Here is a 14,437-nt window from a genome sequence, read left to right as displayed (position 1 = left end):
GTTTGAAGCTTCTCTCTGATGACAAAACAAGCATGATGAAGATGTGTGTGTGCATGATGAACATTTGTATAATACATCATGCACACACGCATCACATCATGTCCTGTCGTTAGTGGCCAGTCTAATGCCGTATCTCTACATGTTGGCCCAATGAAGGCCAATGTCGACTGCCAGCGCCAATTGTGTGGATGAGTGGTTTACCAACGCTGGCTACCACTGGCCTTCATTGGGAACTGGTCACACTGCAGGCTGCGCCAGCGACTGGGCCAGCATGTAGATACAGCTTAAGAGTTTCATTTTCTTTACTTATTTTACAGTAAATTTCACCTAGTTTTCTATTTCGCTAGTGAGTTTCACTGTCAATCTGTTGAATGATTCGGAATTTCATTGAATGATTTGTGTGTTTGTTTAGGCGAGCATGCGCGAGACATGGCTGAGCGAGAACCAGCGGCTGGTGTCGCAGGACAACTTCGGATGCGACCTGGCCGCAGTGGAGGCGGCCGCCAAGAAGCACGAGGCCATCGAGACGGACATCTTCGCCTACGAGGAGAGGGTGCAGGCCGTCGTCACCGTCAGCGAGGAGTTGGACGCCGAGAACTATCACGATGTCGATCGCATCAATGCCAGGTCAGTTACGTTGCGATTTATGCATTATAGACAATTGAAATGTGAGTGTGAGTGATTGGTTGCCATAGTCCGTGCAAACCATAGATAAGAGATAGCATAAGGAGATATCCCATGCCCCATGGTATAAGTCGTTCATGTTGAAAATTTCACTGTTAACTGAAGCCAATTACTGTCGACTACTGTCTATTATTACCGTTTTAGCCGTAAGAACGGCACAGCATATGAGAGACTACCAGCGTCAAATATCTTCACGAAAAATAACTTATAGGACTATCGGCTTGAGTTAACAGTAAAATTCGAAACATATACCTGACACGCCCTATACTACGGGATATCTTCTTATGCTATCTTTTCTCTATGGTGTAAACCTTATGCATCACGTTGAGTTATGGTCAATGTTATTCCGTACGAGAACACTGTTGCTGTTTTCCCATACTGATTATAACAAAATCACCTACGCCCTTTCTCTCACACAATTAGCTCACAGGCTTTCCGGCTTCTGTGAAATCTAGCAGTGGTGTACTCCATAAGAGCAATGTTGCAATCTAAGGTTTCCACAGACTATAGTTTTTCTCTCTTTTTTAATTGTGTCACTATATTTCTACATGAATTGATGAATTGAGTGCTATTCATTCCATCTTGCAGCAAGTAGTATCGTATAATATTTGATATTCCTGATTCACAGATTTTATCATAATGCAACGAAAGTATTAAATTTAATACAATATTTCTGCTCAGTATGTAATTTTCATACAATTGTCAGTTATGTATTGTCCATTGTATGCATAATTAATTGCTTCCTCAGTTGTGTGATTTTTTCATTTTATTGTCTCATACAGGCTAAAGGCTATGTGGGCATGAAACTCGCAATGAAAAAAGATATGATTTCAGTTTGTTATAATGAAAGTGGCTTTGTAGATTACCAGTATCTGTGATAGTTTGTATTAGATCCTCTACTTATATATCACCAGTATCACCAGATCCACTATTTATATATCCTTTATTTATATATCATATAAACATATTTATATGTTTTCCAGAAAAGACAACGTGCTCCGGCTATGGAACTACCTGCTGGAACTTCTGCGAGCTCGTCGACTCCGCCTGGAGTTGTCTCTCCAGCTCCAGCAGAGCTTCCAGGAGATGCTCTACATCCTCGACTCCATGGAGGAGCTCAAGATGCGTCTGTTGTCGGACGACTACGGAAAGCACCTCATGGGTGTTGAGGACTTGCTGCAGAAGCATAAGCTAGTTGAAGCTGACATTAATGTGCTTGGAGATCGTGTCAAGGCGGTTGTGCATCAGTCGCAACGGTTCTTGGATCAGGTGAGTGGATGGAGGCTTTCACATTGGCCACATTTTTGAAACCAATGTTGGGGTATGGGGGTTTTCACACTGGCAACTTTTCTAAAATAAGTGTTGATGATTTATGGGGACGTTCACACTGGTGACTTTTATGAAATTAGTGTTGGGATATGGGGTTGTTCACACCAGCAACTTTGTTCAAACTCTTGAAGATACTGAATATTCCAGCATTTATGGAGTTATAAGTGTTTATAACTTGTTTTAACTTGTTAACTTGTTAAAGTGTTTATAAGTTCCAGCATTTATAAGTGTTTATTCAATGTCAGTGAGAATTTGTCAAAGTTTAACAGACTATTCAAGCGATTTATGCTTCTGAGCCAGGAGTTAAGAATTTGTCAATCACTTTGCCTTTGAGTAGTTTTGTTCATAGTCGTTTTACAAGGCATGTTCCGGCATGAAGTGAATCAGTGTTGGCCTAATCATTATCATAGAGAAACAATAGCGTAAGTAGATATCCCATGGTATAGGGCGTTTATGTCGCAACTTTTACTGTTACCTTGAGTCGATTACTATCGATTGTTGTAGATTTTTACTGTTTTGGCCGGGTGAGAGTGTATGAACGGCACAATATAAGATGAGATATTTTATTGATAATTGTTACAAGGCTGTTGCCTATGGTAACATTTACAAAAATAGACATTATAAGATTAAATGAAACTTAAGAAATAAATAATTATTTACAGTTCCGCATCAGTATTAATCAATCACAAATATTGAAGAAAATAATATTGTACATATTGAGCCATCAACACTATACTAAAGTATTATCACATTAGCTAACTAAAGTTGTTTTTTGCATCCATGTGGAATGAAAATTATCATGAAAGTATACCATGAAACAATATGAGAGACTACCAGCGTCACAGCTTTTTGGGAAAGAAATACGTGGACTATCGGCTTGATTTAACAAAAAAGTTGCGACATAAACGCCTTATACCATGGGATATCTACTTAAGGTATTGTTTCTCTATGTCATTATTCACGAACATTAGATGGTTTTATGTTATAAGGAAGCTTTTGCTTTCATGCAGCATCCACACTATCGGCCAATACGTACAAATGACGACGAGCGCCAGAGTGTGGATGGGTGGTTTGCCAGCGCTCACCTTCATTGGCCTTCGTTGGACATCGCTCCGATTTTTGTCAAGCGAAGGCCTTATAATAATTTGCCAAACGATTTTAAATATCTAGATACTAATAGTTACCCGGATAGATAGATAGTGCCCGGTTGCACAAAAGTCTGCTAAGTTTTAACTGTGATTAAGTGATGTTTTCTCTGATTGGTTCTCGTGGCATTAAACTGTAATTTAATCACCGTGAAAAGTTGCTCTTTTGTGCGATTGGACCTAATTGTTCTGAGAATAAAATTGAAAGATGTGTGATGTTTTCTTAAATGTTTTTTTTTATATTTTGACGGCAGCCACTGCCGGCGTACAAGTTGACTTTTGCCGGTAGTGCTATATTTATTCATTCTTTTTTTTCAATTTAATTTATTTATTCCTCACAAATTACAAAATAAATCAATAAACTATAAAATATACAGTACACTAATGAAATTACTTCACAAAATACAACATCAGGACTACTTCCCAAAAAGAGCAAGCTTGAACTTGGGGAAGGAGTCAGTCGAACTATGAATTAGTGAACTTAATGAAGATAAAAAAAAACATGTCCAAATTATTTGTATTGTATGTGTTTAACTTCGCAAATAGAGAATTTGAATTTGCAATGTTGTAACAATAGAAGATGTTTTTAAGCTCTGTTTTCTTAAATGTTTTTTATATTTTAACGGCAGTTACTGGCGGCGTACAAGTTGACTTTTGCCGGTAGTGCCATATTTATTCATTCTTTTTTTAAAATTGTATTATTTATTCCTCACAAATTACAAAATAAATCAATAAACTATACAATGTACAATGTAATAATGAAATTATTCTACGAAATAGAACATTAGGAACTACTACCCAAAAAGAGCAAGCTTTTTGTGTAGTTGAGAAGTTGATATTGTGGTAATTATTCATATTAAATGAAAAATACTAAGAAATTGTCAAAAACCACAGATTTATTGATACTTAGAAAGACCGGTTTCTAAACTATAGTTTCAGTTTATCAGAGATTGACAATGGTGTAATAACCGAAACCGGTCTTTCTAAGTATCAATAAATCTGTGGTTTTTTGACAATCTCTTAGTCTTTTTCATTTAAAAACAACAAGCTTGAGCTTGGGGAAGGAGTCAGTCGAACTATGAATCAGTGAACATAATAAAAATAAAAAACATGTCTAAATTATTTGTATTGTATGACAAATGGAGAATTTGAATTTGCAATGTTGTAACAATAGATGAATTTGAATTGAACTGATTTTATTTGATCTGTTCAGGAAACAACAGAGGGCTTCCGGCCATGCGAGCCGACGGTGATCGTGGAACGCGTGCAACAGCTGGAGGACGCCTACGCCGAACTGGTCAAGTTGGCCGTGGAGAGGAGAGCGCGTCTGGAGGAATCGAGGAGGCTGTGGCAGTTCTACTGGGACATGGCTGACGAGGAGAACTGGATCAAGGAGAAGGAGCAGATTGTCAGCACTGGAGACATCGGCCACGATCTCACCACCATCAATCTGCTGCTCAGCAAGCATAAGGTGCGTTCATACATGAGCAACGAAACAATTACATTGGTTTTAATGACTGTTTTCACACATTGGCTGGAGAAGTCATAAATTTGATACTGAGCAAGCATAAGGTGGGTTCATACAATGGCAGGAAAAGTGTAACATTGCTTGGTATAGCTGTGTTCACTCAAAGGCAGGAAAAGAGTAACATTGCTTGGTATAGCTGTGTTCACACAAAGGCAGGAAAAGAGTAACATCGGTTGTTATGGCAGCTTTCACAGCTTGTCAGGTGAAGCCTTATCAGTATTGATCAGTTTAATTTATCTCTTTTCTGTATAGGGCTACTTGTAATATAAATAGAAAGAAAAAGAAAAAAAACTCAGTACTCTTTTTGAATTATTTAATCAAATAATTATTAATAATAATATTTAAGAAAAATAAAAAAATCTCAGTACCCTTTTTGAATTATTCAATCAAATAATTAAATAATAATATTAGTAATAATAATATTTAATTAGTGATTAAATAATTCAAAAAGGGTACTGAGATTTTTTATTTTTCTTTCTATTTTGATCAGTTTAATTATTGATCACTTATTGATCAGTTGCTTAGCAAGCATAAGGCAGGTTCTTATGGCAGTGTTTACACATGAGTAGGAAAAGTGTAACATTGTTATGGTAGTGTTTACACATTGTCAGGAGAAGCTATCAATCTGTTGTTCATCAAGCAGACGGTGGATTCCAATGAATTACTGTTCATTGCTTCTTATGGCATAGTTCACTAAATGAATCAGATATCAATGATTGGAAAAGATTAACATTGGTTTTTATGGCAGCGTTCACACATTGTCTGGAGAAATTATAAATGTGTTGTTAATCCTGCATAAGATGTGTTCCAATGAATTACTGCTCATTCGTATTGCAGTAATCACACAATGACTGGAAAAGATTAACATTCGTTGTTATTGTTATGACTGTGTTTACTGAAAGACAGGGAATAGGGAGCATTGCTTGTTGTGGGTGTAGTCACACATTGCGTGGAAAAGAGTAACATTGTTTCTTATGGCTGTGGTCACACAACAGAAGGAAAAGAGTAATATCGTTTCTTATGAAGTGTTCACAAATTGTCAGAAGCCATCAATCTGTTGCTTAGCACACATAAGGAACGATTTAGATTGTCTATAGTGAGGTCCACCTTATAATGACAGTATTTGATCAACTTTGGTTTTGCTATCCTTGTCTATCATTCGACAAAGCCGGTGTTGCTATCCTTTTCTAGGTTCACAACGATGCCAATTATGTTTTTGACAGTGTAGAAATATAATTAATTAATGCAGAGAATCAGCATCGCTATTCTTCTATCTTTATCCACTGTCATTATAACGTGGACCTCACTATAGTTTAGTGCTGGTCTTGTCAAACTTGATTTCGTCATTTTTCACTGATTTGCATCTTTTATTTTATGTTTGACAGGCGCTGGAAAGCGAGATCGCCAGCCACAAGCCACAACTGATGGCAGTGGTTGCTGTGGGTGAGGAGCTAGTGAGGCAGCAGCACTTTGGCGCCGACCGCATCGAGGAGCGGCTGCAGGACACGCTGGCCATGTGGGGCCATCTCCAGGACACCGCCGCCTATCGACGCAAGCGGCTCGAGGAGGCTGTCGACTTCCATCAGGTCAGTTATTGATACTATTCACATCTACACGCGGCGAACAATAAACTAGTCATACAACAACACAGATTACAGCTGTATGCGAAGATGCTAACCTATCATGGAACGAAACTACACAATAAATATTACTGATTGAAATGCAAACATTGACTGTCATAATATGTAAGCATGATGTGCCTTCACCAATTATTTAACGTTTATATTAATATAAACTCAGTCAATGCCAAACATGAAAGCCATTTCAAGTACATATTTTTATCTGTCGCACAAGCGGCACGTTTGTTATTAGAAACAAAGAGAAGCTATTTTAATATTGACAACAAATGAAATAAACAATCATTCTGTCGATGACAAAGATTGTTCAAAGACAAAAACACTGTTCATTGAACTTTTTTAATTTTAAAACTCTGTAATCCTGATCAATATGGAATAAATATATGATTCATATATATGTCCCATATGAACAGGTGACAAATAGTAGTTTATACAACAGTTTTATTATAAGGGTCTTTAAAGCACGAGTTAGATGTAGAGTTAAGACACAAGCGAGCGAGCGTAGTGAGCGAACGCGTGTCTTAAACATTTCACGAGTGTTTTAAATACAATATATAAAATTGTTGTATACACTATTTTATCTACGACCACTCAAGCAAATTATCCCATTGCTTACTTGGGTTAGAAATATCCTTACATTGCTTGTAAGGTTAGAAATAAACCAAGTAGCCTATATATTGTAAAAAAATGAAATACTTGGATAAAAAATACTCGGGGAGAATGAACAGTAAACTTGAAATATTGAAAACTAGACAAACTGAAAACATGACGTACCTAAATCTTGACGAACTGAAAACTTGACCAATTGAAATCTAGTCAAACTAAATACTTGACTTTGTTAAAACTTGACAAACTGAACCCGGCTGCCAGCATCAGAAACGGCGTTTAAATGTTGATGCCACCAGCATCACATTATAGTATAGTTTTGAAAATTTATCGCGAAAAGACCCCTGTTATGGTATTGATTGTGATGCTGTAATGTTTACATTATAACACGGTCGTAGATAAATAAATATAAAGAACTGTACAGTCTTCGTATATCCACAACTTGCCATGCAGCACATTGGACTGGCTTATGTCATGCCGTCACATAATGTTTTAAACCGTTTCATAACCACAAGTTGCGTATATACAGTTTAGAAAAATTCAAAAGTTCAAATCTTGATTAGTTTTGTAGGTATGGTATTGTGCTTATCGTGTGATAAAAGGTTTGGTATTGACTCAAATTTTGTATATTAATATTTATTTTGTTGATTCCACATTTATAATCTGTATAAATACTAGTTTTAATGACGATATTCAACTGTATTGCTGACGCTTTTATTGACGATATTCGACACAATTTGCTGTGTTGGATAAAGAAAATATTCTATTCTATTGATCAAGCCTCGTTGCCATTATTTATTTATTTTATTTATTCAATCATTCAAAATTATATAACTTACAGAAAAGTACCACAGGCTAACTTACGCCCAAAATGGTTCCAATTCGAATTTATACAACAGTCCAAATGTAGCTATAGGTTATGTGAGTCACTTAAAAATTCTTCAATTACACACTCAATTTACAATCCATACACAAAAAAATCTTTTTGAAATTAAAAAAATACTTCTAAATTGAATTAAATTTATTGCAAATAATTGGAAAATTCAAAACTTTGAAAAATTATAAAATTTTTGGACCGAAAAGACATCACAGTAGCATGACTGCAGGTCGAATACCGGTCTAAATAAATAATGTATGTTGGTTTTCAGTTCTTCGCGGACGCGGATGACGTTGACATCTGGATGCTGGACACTCTGCGACTTGTGTCGAGCGAGGACGTGGGTCGGGATGAGGCCAACGTGCAGTCACTGCTCAAGAAGCACAAGGACGCCACAGATGAGGTCAAGAACTATGCGGCCACCATTGAGGCTCTGCACCAGCAGGCCAGCGAATTGGGCGAACAGGACCGACAGGTAATCAATCATTCAAAATTATAGCTACATTTTTTACTTCTCAAGTGGTACGGACATGTGAAGAGAAGGGAGGACGATTATGTGGGAAATAAGTTCGACCACTTGGATGTCAAAGGCACTAGTAAGAGGGGAAGACCTAGGAAGAAATGGGAAAAATGTATCGCCCAAGATCTTGTAGAGAAGGGAGTAATAATAATAAGTAATAATAATAGTAATAGTATATAGTATAGTAGTATAGTATATAGTATATAGTAATAGTATAATATAGTATAGTAGTAATAGTAATAATAATAATAATAATTATCGCCCAAGATCTTGTAGAGAAGGGAGTAACACCAAACGAATCCCATGACCGAGACTCGTGGAAGCAACTGACTTGAAACGCACCTGAGTGGGAAAAGGCTCGATATTATTATTACTATTATTATACAAATCAAAAGTGATGAAAAATTTTAAAAGCATGGGCCAATTCCTCAACTGAGATTGTCAAAGACGCCCAAGAGCTTCATAGTTTAATAATAATTTTTCATTATTGAAGTGCAATTTTTTGTTTTCATAATTTTATACTTACTGTGATATTAGTTACTAGTTGGTTTCATAGCAAATGTATCATTTGAAGTAATATTTTTTTCATTTTTGTAGGCTCCAGAAGTGGTGGAGCGACTGGCGTCGATCGACAAGCGCTACAAGGAGCTGATGGAGTTGGCCAAGCTGAGGAAGCAACAGCTGTTGGATGCGCTCTCTCTCTACAAGCTGTTCAGCGAGGCAGACGGAGTCGAGCAATGGATCGGAGAGAAGGACCGCATGCTGCAGACCATGGTTCCTGTCAAGGTAACACTATTATTGCAATTATTGAGTAAATTATTTCTGTAATATACCTTGCAATCCCGATAATACTTCAAGGTTGTGCTTTGTCACAAAATCCACATCGTTTCTCGATGCATTCCATTTTGGTTGTACAAGCTAATTTTCATTGTTGTACTCATACTATTTTTCCTTTCAACAAAAATATCTCATTGTAATTAAAAAAAAATTCCATCTTGATTCAGTTTGAAAGATTGTTATATTTGAAAATAAAAGCTTCACAAATTTAAATATTCGGTAAATTGTTTGACAAGGTTTTTAGGGCTTTCTCCTTGACTTAGGGCTTTTCCTTGACCCCTTAACCCTTCTATTTTCTCAAGGGTCAAAAAATAGTGCAGCGGTAAAATTATAGTGTATTCAAGGTACCTAGTGTATTCTAGGTAGATTGAGTGTAGCATAGAAGGCAGCTGAGACTGTTTAAATAATTTTCCTATGTATGTATTCAAATTTGGTAGAATATATATGAGGGGTGATGGTAGGGTAGAAGGTAGATGAAACCGGAAACATCAGATACATCCATTATTTAAACATTCTATGCTACACTATCTTTTCGCCGCTCCACGTTTTCTTGTCCCAACGCCCCTGTTCACAGTAGTCAAGTTTCTTTGAATTCAAGAACAGAAACATGAATCCACTTTATTAATGTAGACCCTGTATTAAGTTTTGTTGATTCGAAACTTAAATCTGCAAGTTCATTAAATCAAGTAAATGGTACACATGTTCGACATGTTTGAATCTGCAAGTTCCTTGAATCAAGTAGATGATAAACATGTTTGACTTTTGCATTATCTTGAATTTTGTAAGTACAGTACAATCAACCTACAAATGGGAAAATAAGATAAAACAGTTGTCAGTCAATGTATAAAAACAACTAACAAAATTATGATGCAGATGGAAAAGAAAACTTTGGATTAATTAGATTGTTTCTTTATTACTTCATAATCATATTTTTTGATGTTATGAAAACTTGACTCCAAGTTCGCAAACGTCAAGAAAACTTGAACTCGAGGAAACTTGACTAATGTTAAAGCAGGTCAAGGACAGTTCAAACTCAATCAAATCATCTGGTGGTTTTATGTCAGAATGAATCACGAAACGAAATTAATATAATATTGACTTGATCCAGTTCAAACTGAGACCCGGTTGCACTAAAGTCGGTTGAATTTTAATCGTGATTAATTTTACGAGAACCAATCAGAGAAAACCGTTTTGAAAAGACGGCGACTTGTGCGACCGGCTGTATGATTCCATTTGAACTGACACTGTGCAAACGACTCTTAGTGTGTATTTTACAATAATTGCCTGTGAATACGGCCTTAAAATAGTCTCTCTAACAATTTTTTGTTTGGTTTTTGCCTTTCTATTATTTTCTTTGTTATTTCTAATGAGTGTAATTGTGTTTGTGTTGTGGCAGGACATAGAGGACGTGGAGATAATGAAGCACCGTTACGATGGCTTCGACAAGGAGATGAACGCGAACGCGTCGAAGGTAGCCGTGGTGAACCAGCTGGCCAGGCAGCTGCTGCACGTCGAGCATCCCAACTCGGAGGACATCGTCGGCCGGCAGAACAAGCTCAACCACGAGTGGGCCGAGCTCAGGGAGAAGGCCGAGGCCAAGCGAGAGGAGCTCAGCTCTGCGCACGGTCTGCAGACCTTCCACATCGAGTGTCGCGAGACTGTGTCCTGGATCGAGGACAAGAAGCGCATATTGCAGTCTACTGATAGGTCAGTTGTTATCCTGTTATGTCTGCACACGGTTTGCAGACATTCTGTTCAAAGGCTAGTCGGATGTCGGACGTTTCTGTTGGACCTCTAGTTGATGTAACTCGTACTACTAGACTTCCAACTAGGCTAGAACTTCTAGTCTAGACTTCTAGACTAGAAGCACTGGCCACACCAACGTCTGCTGGAGGTAGCGAGCTCGCTCCCGCGGTGGTAGTTCAGGCCACACTAAAAAACGTCCGCTAGTGGTAGTTTGTTTTTTGTTTTGTTTTGATGAGTGTGGTTCTCTAGTAGTGGGGAAAGACCAGCAACCACAGCGCTGTACTTCGTCACGTAGTACTGTAGGTACTAGTAGCTAGTAGCAGAAGTTATCGACAGTGAACATGACGCTAATTAATTTGAGCGACCAAAAATCACTTAGAAATAACGTACCGTGGTTAGAGGACAGTAGTTCTGATAGTGATGAGGAACTCATTATAATATGTTGGAAATCTCGTCCCACTCTCTATCTTTTCTCGTAACATCTTTATAGTTGTCGCTTTTAAAATCCCATAATATTGGTCGTTTCCTCACTTCTTCAATTAGGCTCTCCATTGAAAATGAATGTATTATTGGAAGTCAACACGAAATGACAACAGCTCAATTTCAACTCAAACACAAAATGTTGCGTCGCTGTAGACATGCGAATGACTCATTGTCACGTGTGAGTCTCGGTATCCTGCGCATGCGCTACCGAAGGCGAACTTTTAAAACTCGCTTTCCATGTTATTCAATTGTGCAGGCCAGACCGAACTCGCTACCTCGGCGGTAGTACCACCAGCAGACGTTTCAAAAGTTTGTCTGGCACGGCCAAGTGAAACTACCGCCGAGGTACTCCCTCTGCGGGAGCGAGCTCGGTGTGGCCTGCTCAATTTAATAACATGGAAAACGAGTTTTTTACTTTCGCTACCGCCGCGGGAGCGAGTTTGGTGTAGCCTACGGTCCGATGCCATATCCAACATTTGATGTTGGACAACAAATGGCCTGCTTTACTATTACAATGACCTATATTTTCAAGTTTGGACAAATTACCTATCAAATGGGAGTATCCTCAGTGATTGTTGTTAAGTAATGATTGTTGAAAAAATAAATAAAGAAGTGGTACAATGTTGACAATTCAAGAATGACAAATATATCATGAAAACAAAAAATTAAACAAAATTTTTGTGTTTTCATTACAGATAATTATCACTATATCTCGTCCAATACAGTATCAAAAGTGAAAATTATTTATTTTTTCAATTTCATATATTTTCTCTACATCTTTAATTTTGTTACTTGTGTGTGCAAGATATTGATGTCAACTGTGCTGGACTTAGCACAATGGAGTAAGTATATGCATTTTACAAGATGAAAAACATGATATATTATTATAGTAATGTAAAATGCACACGAACAATAGTAGCCTCTACTAAGCGTCCACTAGCTGTCGTGGGAGTACGGAATTGTAATTGTCATGTAAATTTTAGTTCAGGACATTTCAAATTCCACGTTCCCGTAGTCGCTAGTAGCCGCTAGTAATGTCCCTGTTTGCAGGCTGCTTTATAGCTGATTAATTTAATGCATGATAATAATATAATAAATATTGAGTAACCTGGCTGGCTCAGGTCTGTTGCCAGAGTTTTCAGGTCGCGCCTGATCAATTTCAGGGCTTCTGACATGACCTAACGACTGCTTTTTTGGCAGACGGGACGGATTAATGTGTCCATCCGAAACACGAATTATTTATTTATTTATAATTTACTATCAACTTAAGGACAAAGAAACAGACTACAGTCCAAAACTTCTTTTCATCCCAATTTCATAAAATAAATTGTCCAAATAAAGGTTATGTGCGACTTTCCAATTCTTCACTAATTTCCACATTGAAAAAAAAATAATGATGAATTTTGTTCATCATATACTTACTCTATCGACAACAAAATGATGATGAATTTGAAATATTTCTATTGATTCTGAGGTCTTTTGGAGCATTTGGGGGCCTGATCCTGTTCCCTGTTGTAGTAAGTATAGTATAGTAATTGTACATGATTAAGATTATGTTGATGATGAAGACGACATAGTGATTTAGTGTGAGTGTCATTACTGAATTTGCGTTCACCTTGCAGCCTGGAAATGGACCTGACCGGCATCATGACACTGCAGCGACGACTGTCGGGCATGGAGCGTGACTTGGCCGCCATCCAGGCGAAACTGGACTCGCTGGAGGCAGAGGCCGACGCCATCGGCGGCGAACACCCCGAGGAGGCGGCCGCCATCCGCGAGCGCATCACACAGATACAGGCCATCTGGGACCAGTTGACTCAGATGCTCAAGGAGCGCGACAGTAAGCTCGAGGAGGCCGGTGATCTGCACCGCTTCCTCAGGGACTTGGACCATTTCCAGGTCAGTGTGACGTTCATTTCGTCAACATTTTAGTTTGTCAAGCACCTATTTTGACCAGCACTTGACATTCACTTTGTCAAACCACCAATTTCGACCAGCACTTACTGAAAGAATTGGGAAGTTGAGTCACATTGTGTCAAGTTTCCGGTGTAGGCTGATACACAGTCAGCTATGCCGTCACACACTATTTACGGACTAGTGAGAATGGGTTAGAGTTGGGAAGAAGTTAGTTAGAGGTTAGGTTACGAAAAATTCAGGGGCTAGGTTTTTGATTGTAAATGTCAATATGCTGGAATCATTTAGTATTTTTGGTCTCAAACTTTTATAAAATAACTTGTTCAGTTCAATATGCAGTGATAATTAAGTGTTATATTTAAATATAGTTTTGTGTTTTAATTCTTCTAAATTCAAAATGTCCAGCTTATATATTTTTGGACGAAAATTGAACTTGAACGTTTTACAGTAGAAACATAACCTATTTTTTTGGACATGCTATTAATTATCAAAATATGGGAATGGAATAGCTTTGGGCCAAGCCTGTTGTTCCTTCCTGATCATATTTTTATGATTTGTAATTGTATCCACGAATAAATGAATGAATTATCTCATAATAGAATTAAATATATGGTAAAGTATCCAAAGGAGTTTCTAAAATCAACGGCAAGATGACGTACTTAAAACTGTACGTACTGAAGTTGTCCACCCGGGATACTTCTAGATCAACTGAGATTAAGTGAATTCACCCGTTGGATCTATAAAGTGAAACTTTATTGGTGAAATTAATAATGTTACCTTACAAAATTGAAAAAAAACTTTCCTTATAATAATTCCCTCATGATGAAATAAAAACACATTAGCCCGGACAAAAGTCTTTTAAATTTCAATAGTGAAAGTCAGTTTGATAACACTCACCGCATTATTTACTGTGAATTTAGGGGTCGAGAAACGATGAATACTAGAAACAATGTCGACTCAATTTCCAAGTTTTGTAAAACTCTCAATATTGATTAATTCATTTTATTTATCTCATCATCATCTTCATTCAGGGATTAGGTTTATTAATTAACCTGTTCCGGTACCCATCTCTTTCTTTGCCTCCTTACATCTCTTTTTCCAGTAGGTCTATAGTTTTGGACTTCAAATGTC

The 14,437-nt window shown here is 37.5% G+C and overlaps 1 protein-coding gene across 5 annotated transcripts in view; it reads left to right on the top strand.

Annotated features, from left to right (window-relative positions):
• Positions 1 to 14,437, top strand: part of LOC111055159 (spectrin beta chain) — a 156,604-nt gene that overhangs the window by 80,933 nt on the left and 61,234 nt on the right. For all 5 annotated transcript variants that reach the window (XM_039438264.1, XM_039438261.1, XM_039438265.1 and 2 more), the window contains exons 8-15: positions 413 to 627; positions 1,668 to 1,953; positions 4,372 to 4,629; positions 6,072 to 6,272; positions 8,078 to 8,281; positions 8,924 to 9,112; positions 10,560 to 10,870; positions 13,015 to 13,291. In XM_039438264.1, the coding sequence (XP_039294198.1) occupies positions 413 to 627; positions 1,668 to 1,953; positions 4,372 to 4,629; positions 6,072 to 6,272; positions 8,078 to 8,281; positions 8,924 to 9,112; positions 10,560 to 10,870; positions 13,015 to 13,291 (1,941 nt within the window). The remainder of the gene's footprint in view (positions 1 to 412; positions 628 to 1,667; positions 1,954 to 4,371; positions 4,630 to 6,071; positions 6,273 to 8,077; positions 8,282 to 8,923; positions 9,113 to 10,559; positions 10,871 to 13,014; positions 13,292 to 14,437) is intronic.

Source organism: Nilaparvata lugens, chromosome 11, assembly GCF_014356525.2.
Source record: "Nilaparvata lugens isolate BPH chromosome 11, ASM1435652v1, whole genome shotgun sequence".
NCBI lineage: Eukaryota > Metazoa > Arthropoda > Insecta > Hemiptera > Delphacidae > Nilaparvata > Nilaparvata lugens.
The sequence above is the reverse complement of the archived record's forward strand: the minus strand, read 5'-3'. Positions and strand labels throughout refer to the sequence as shown.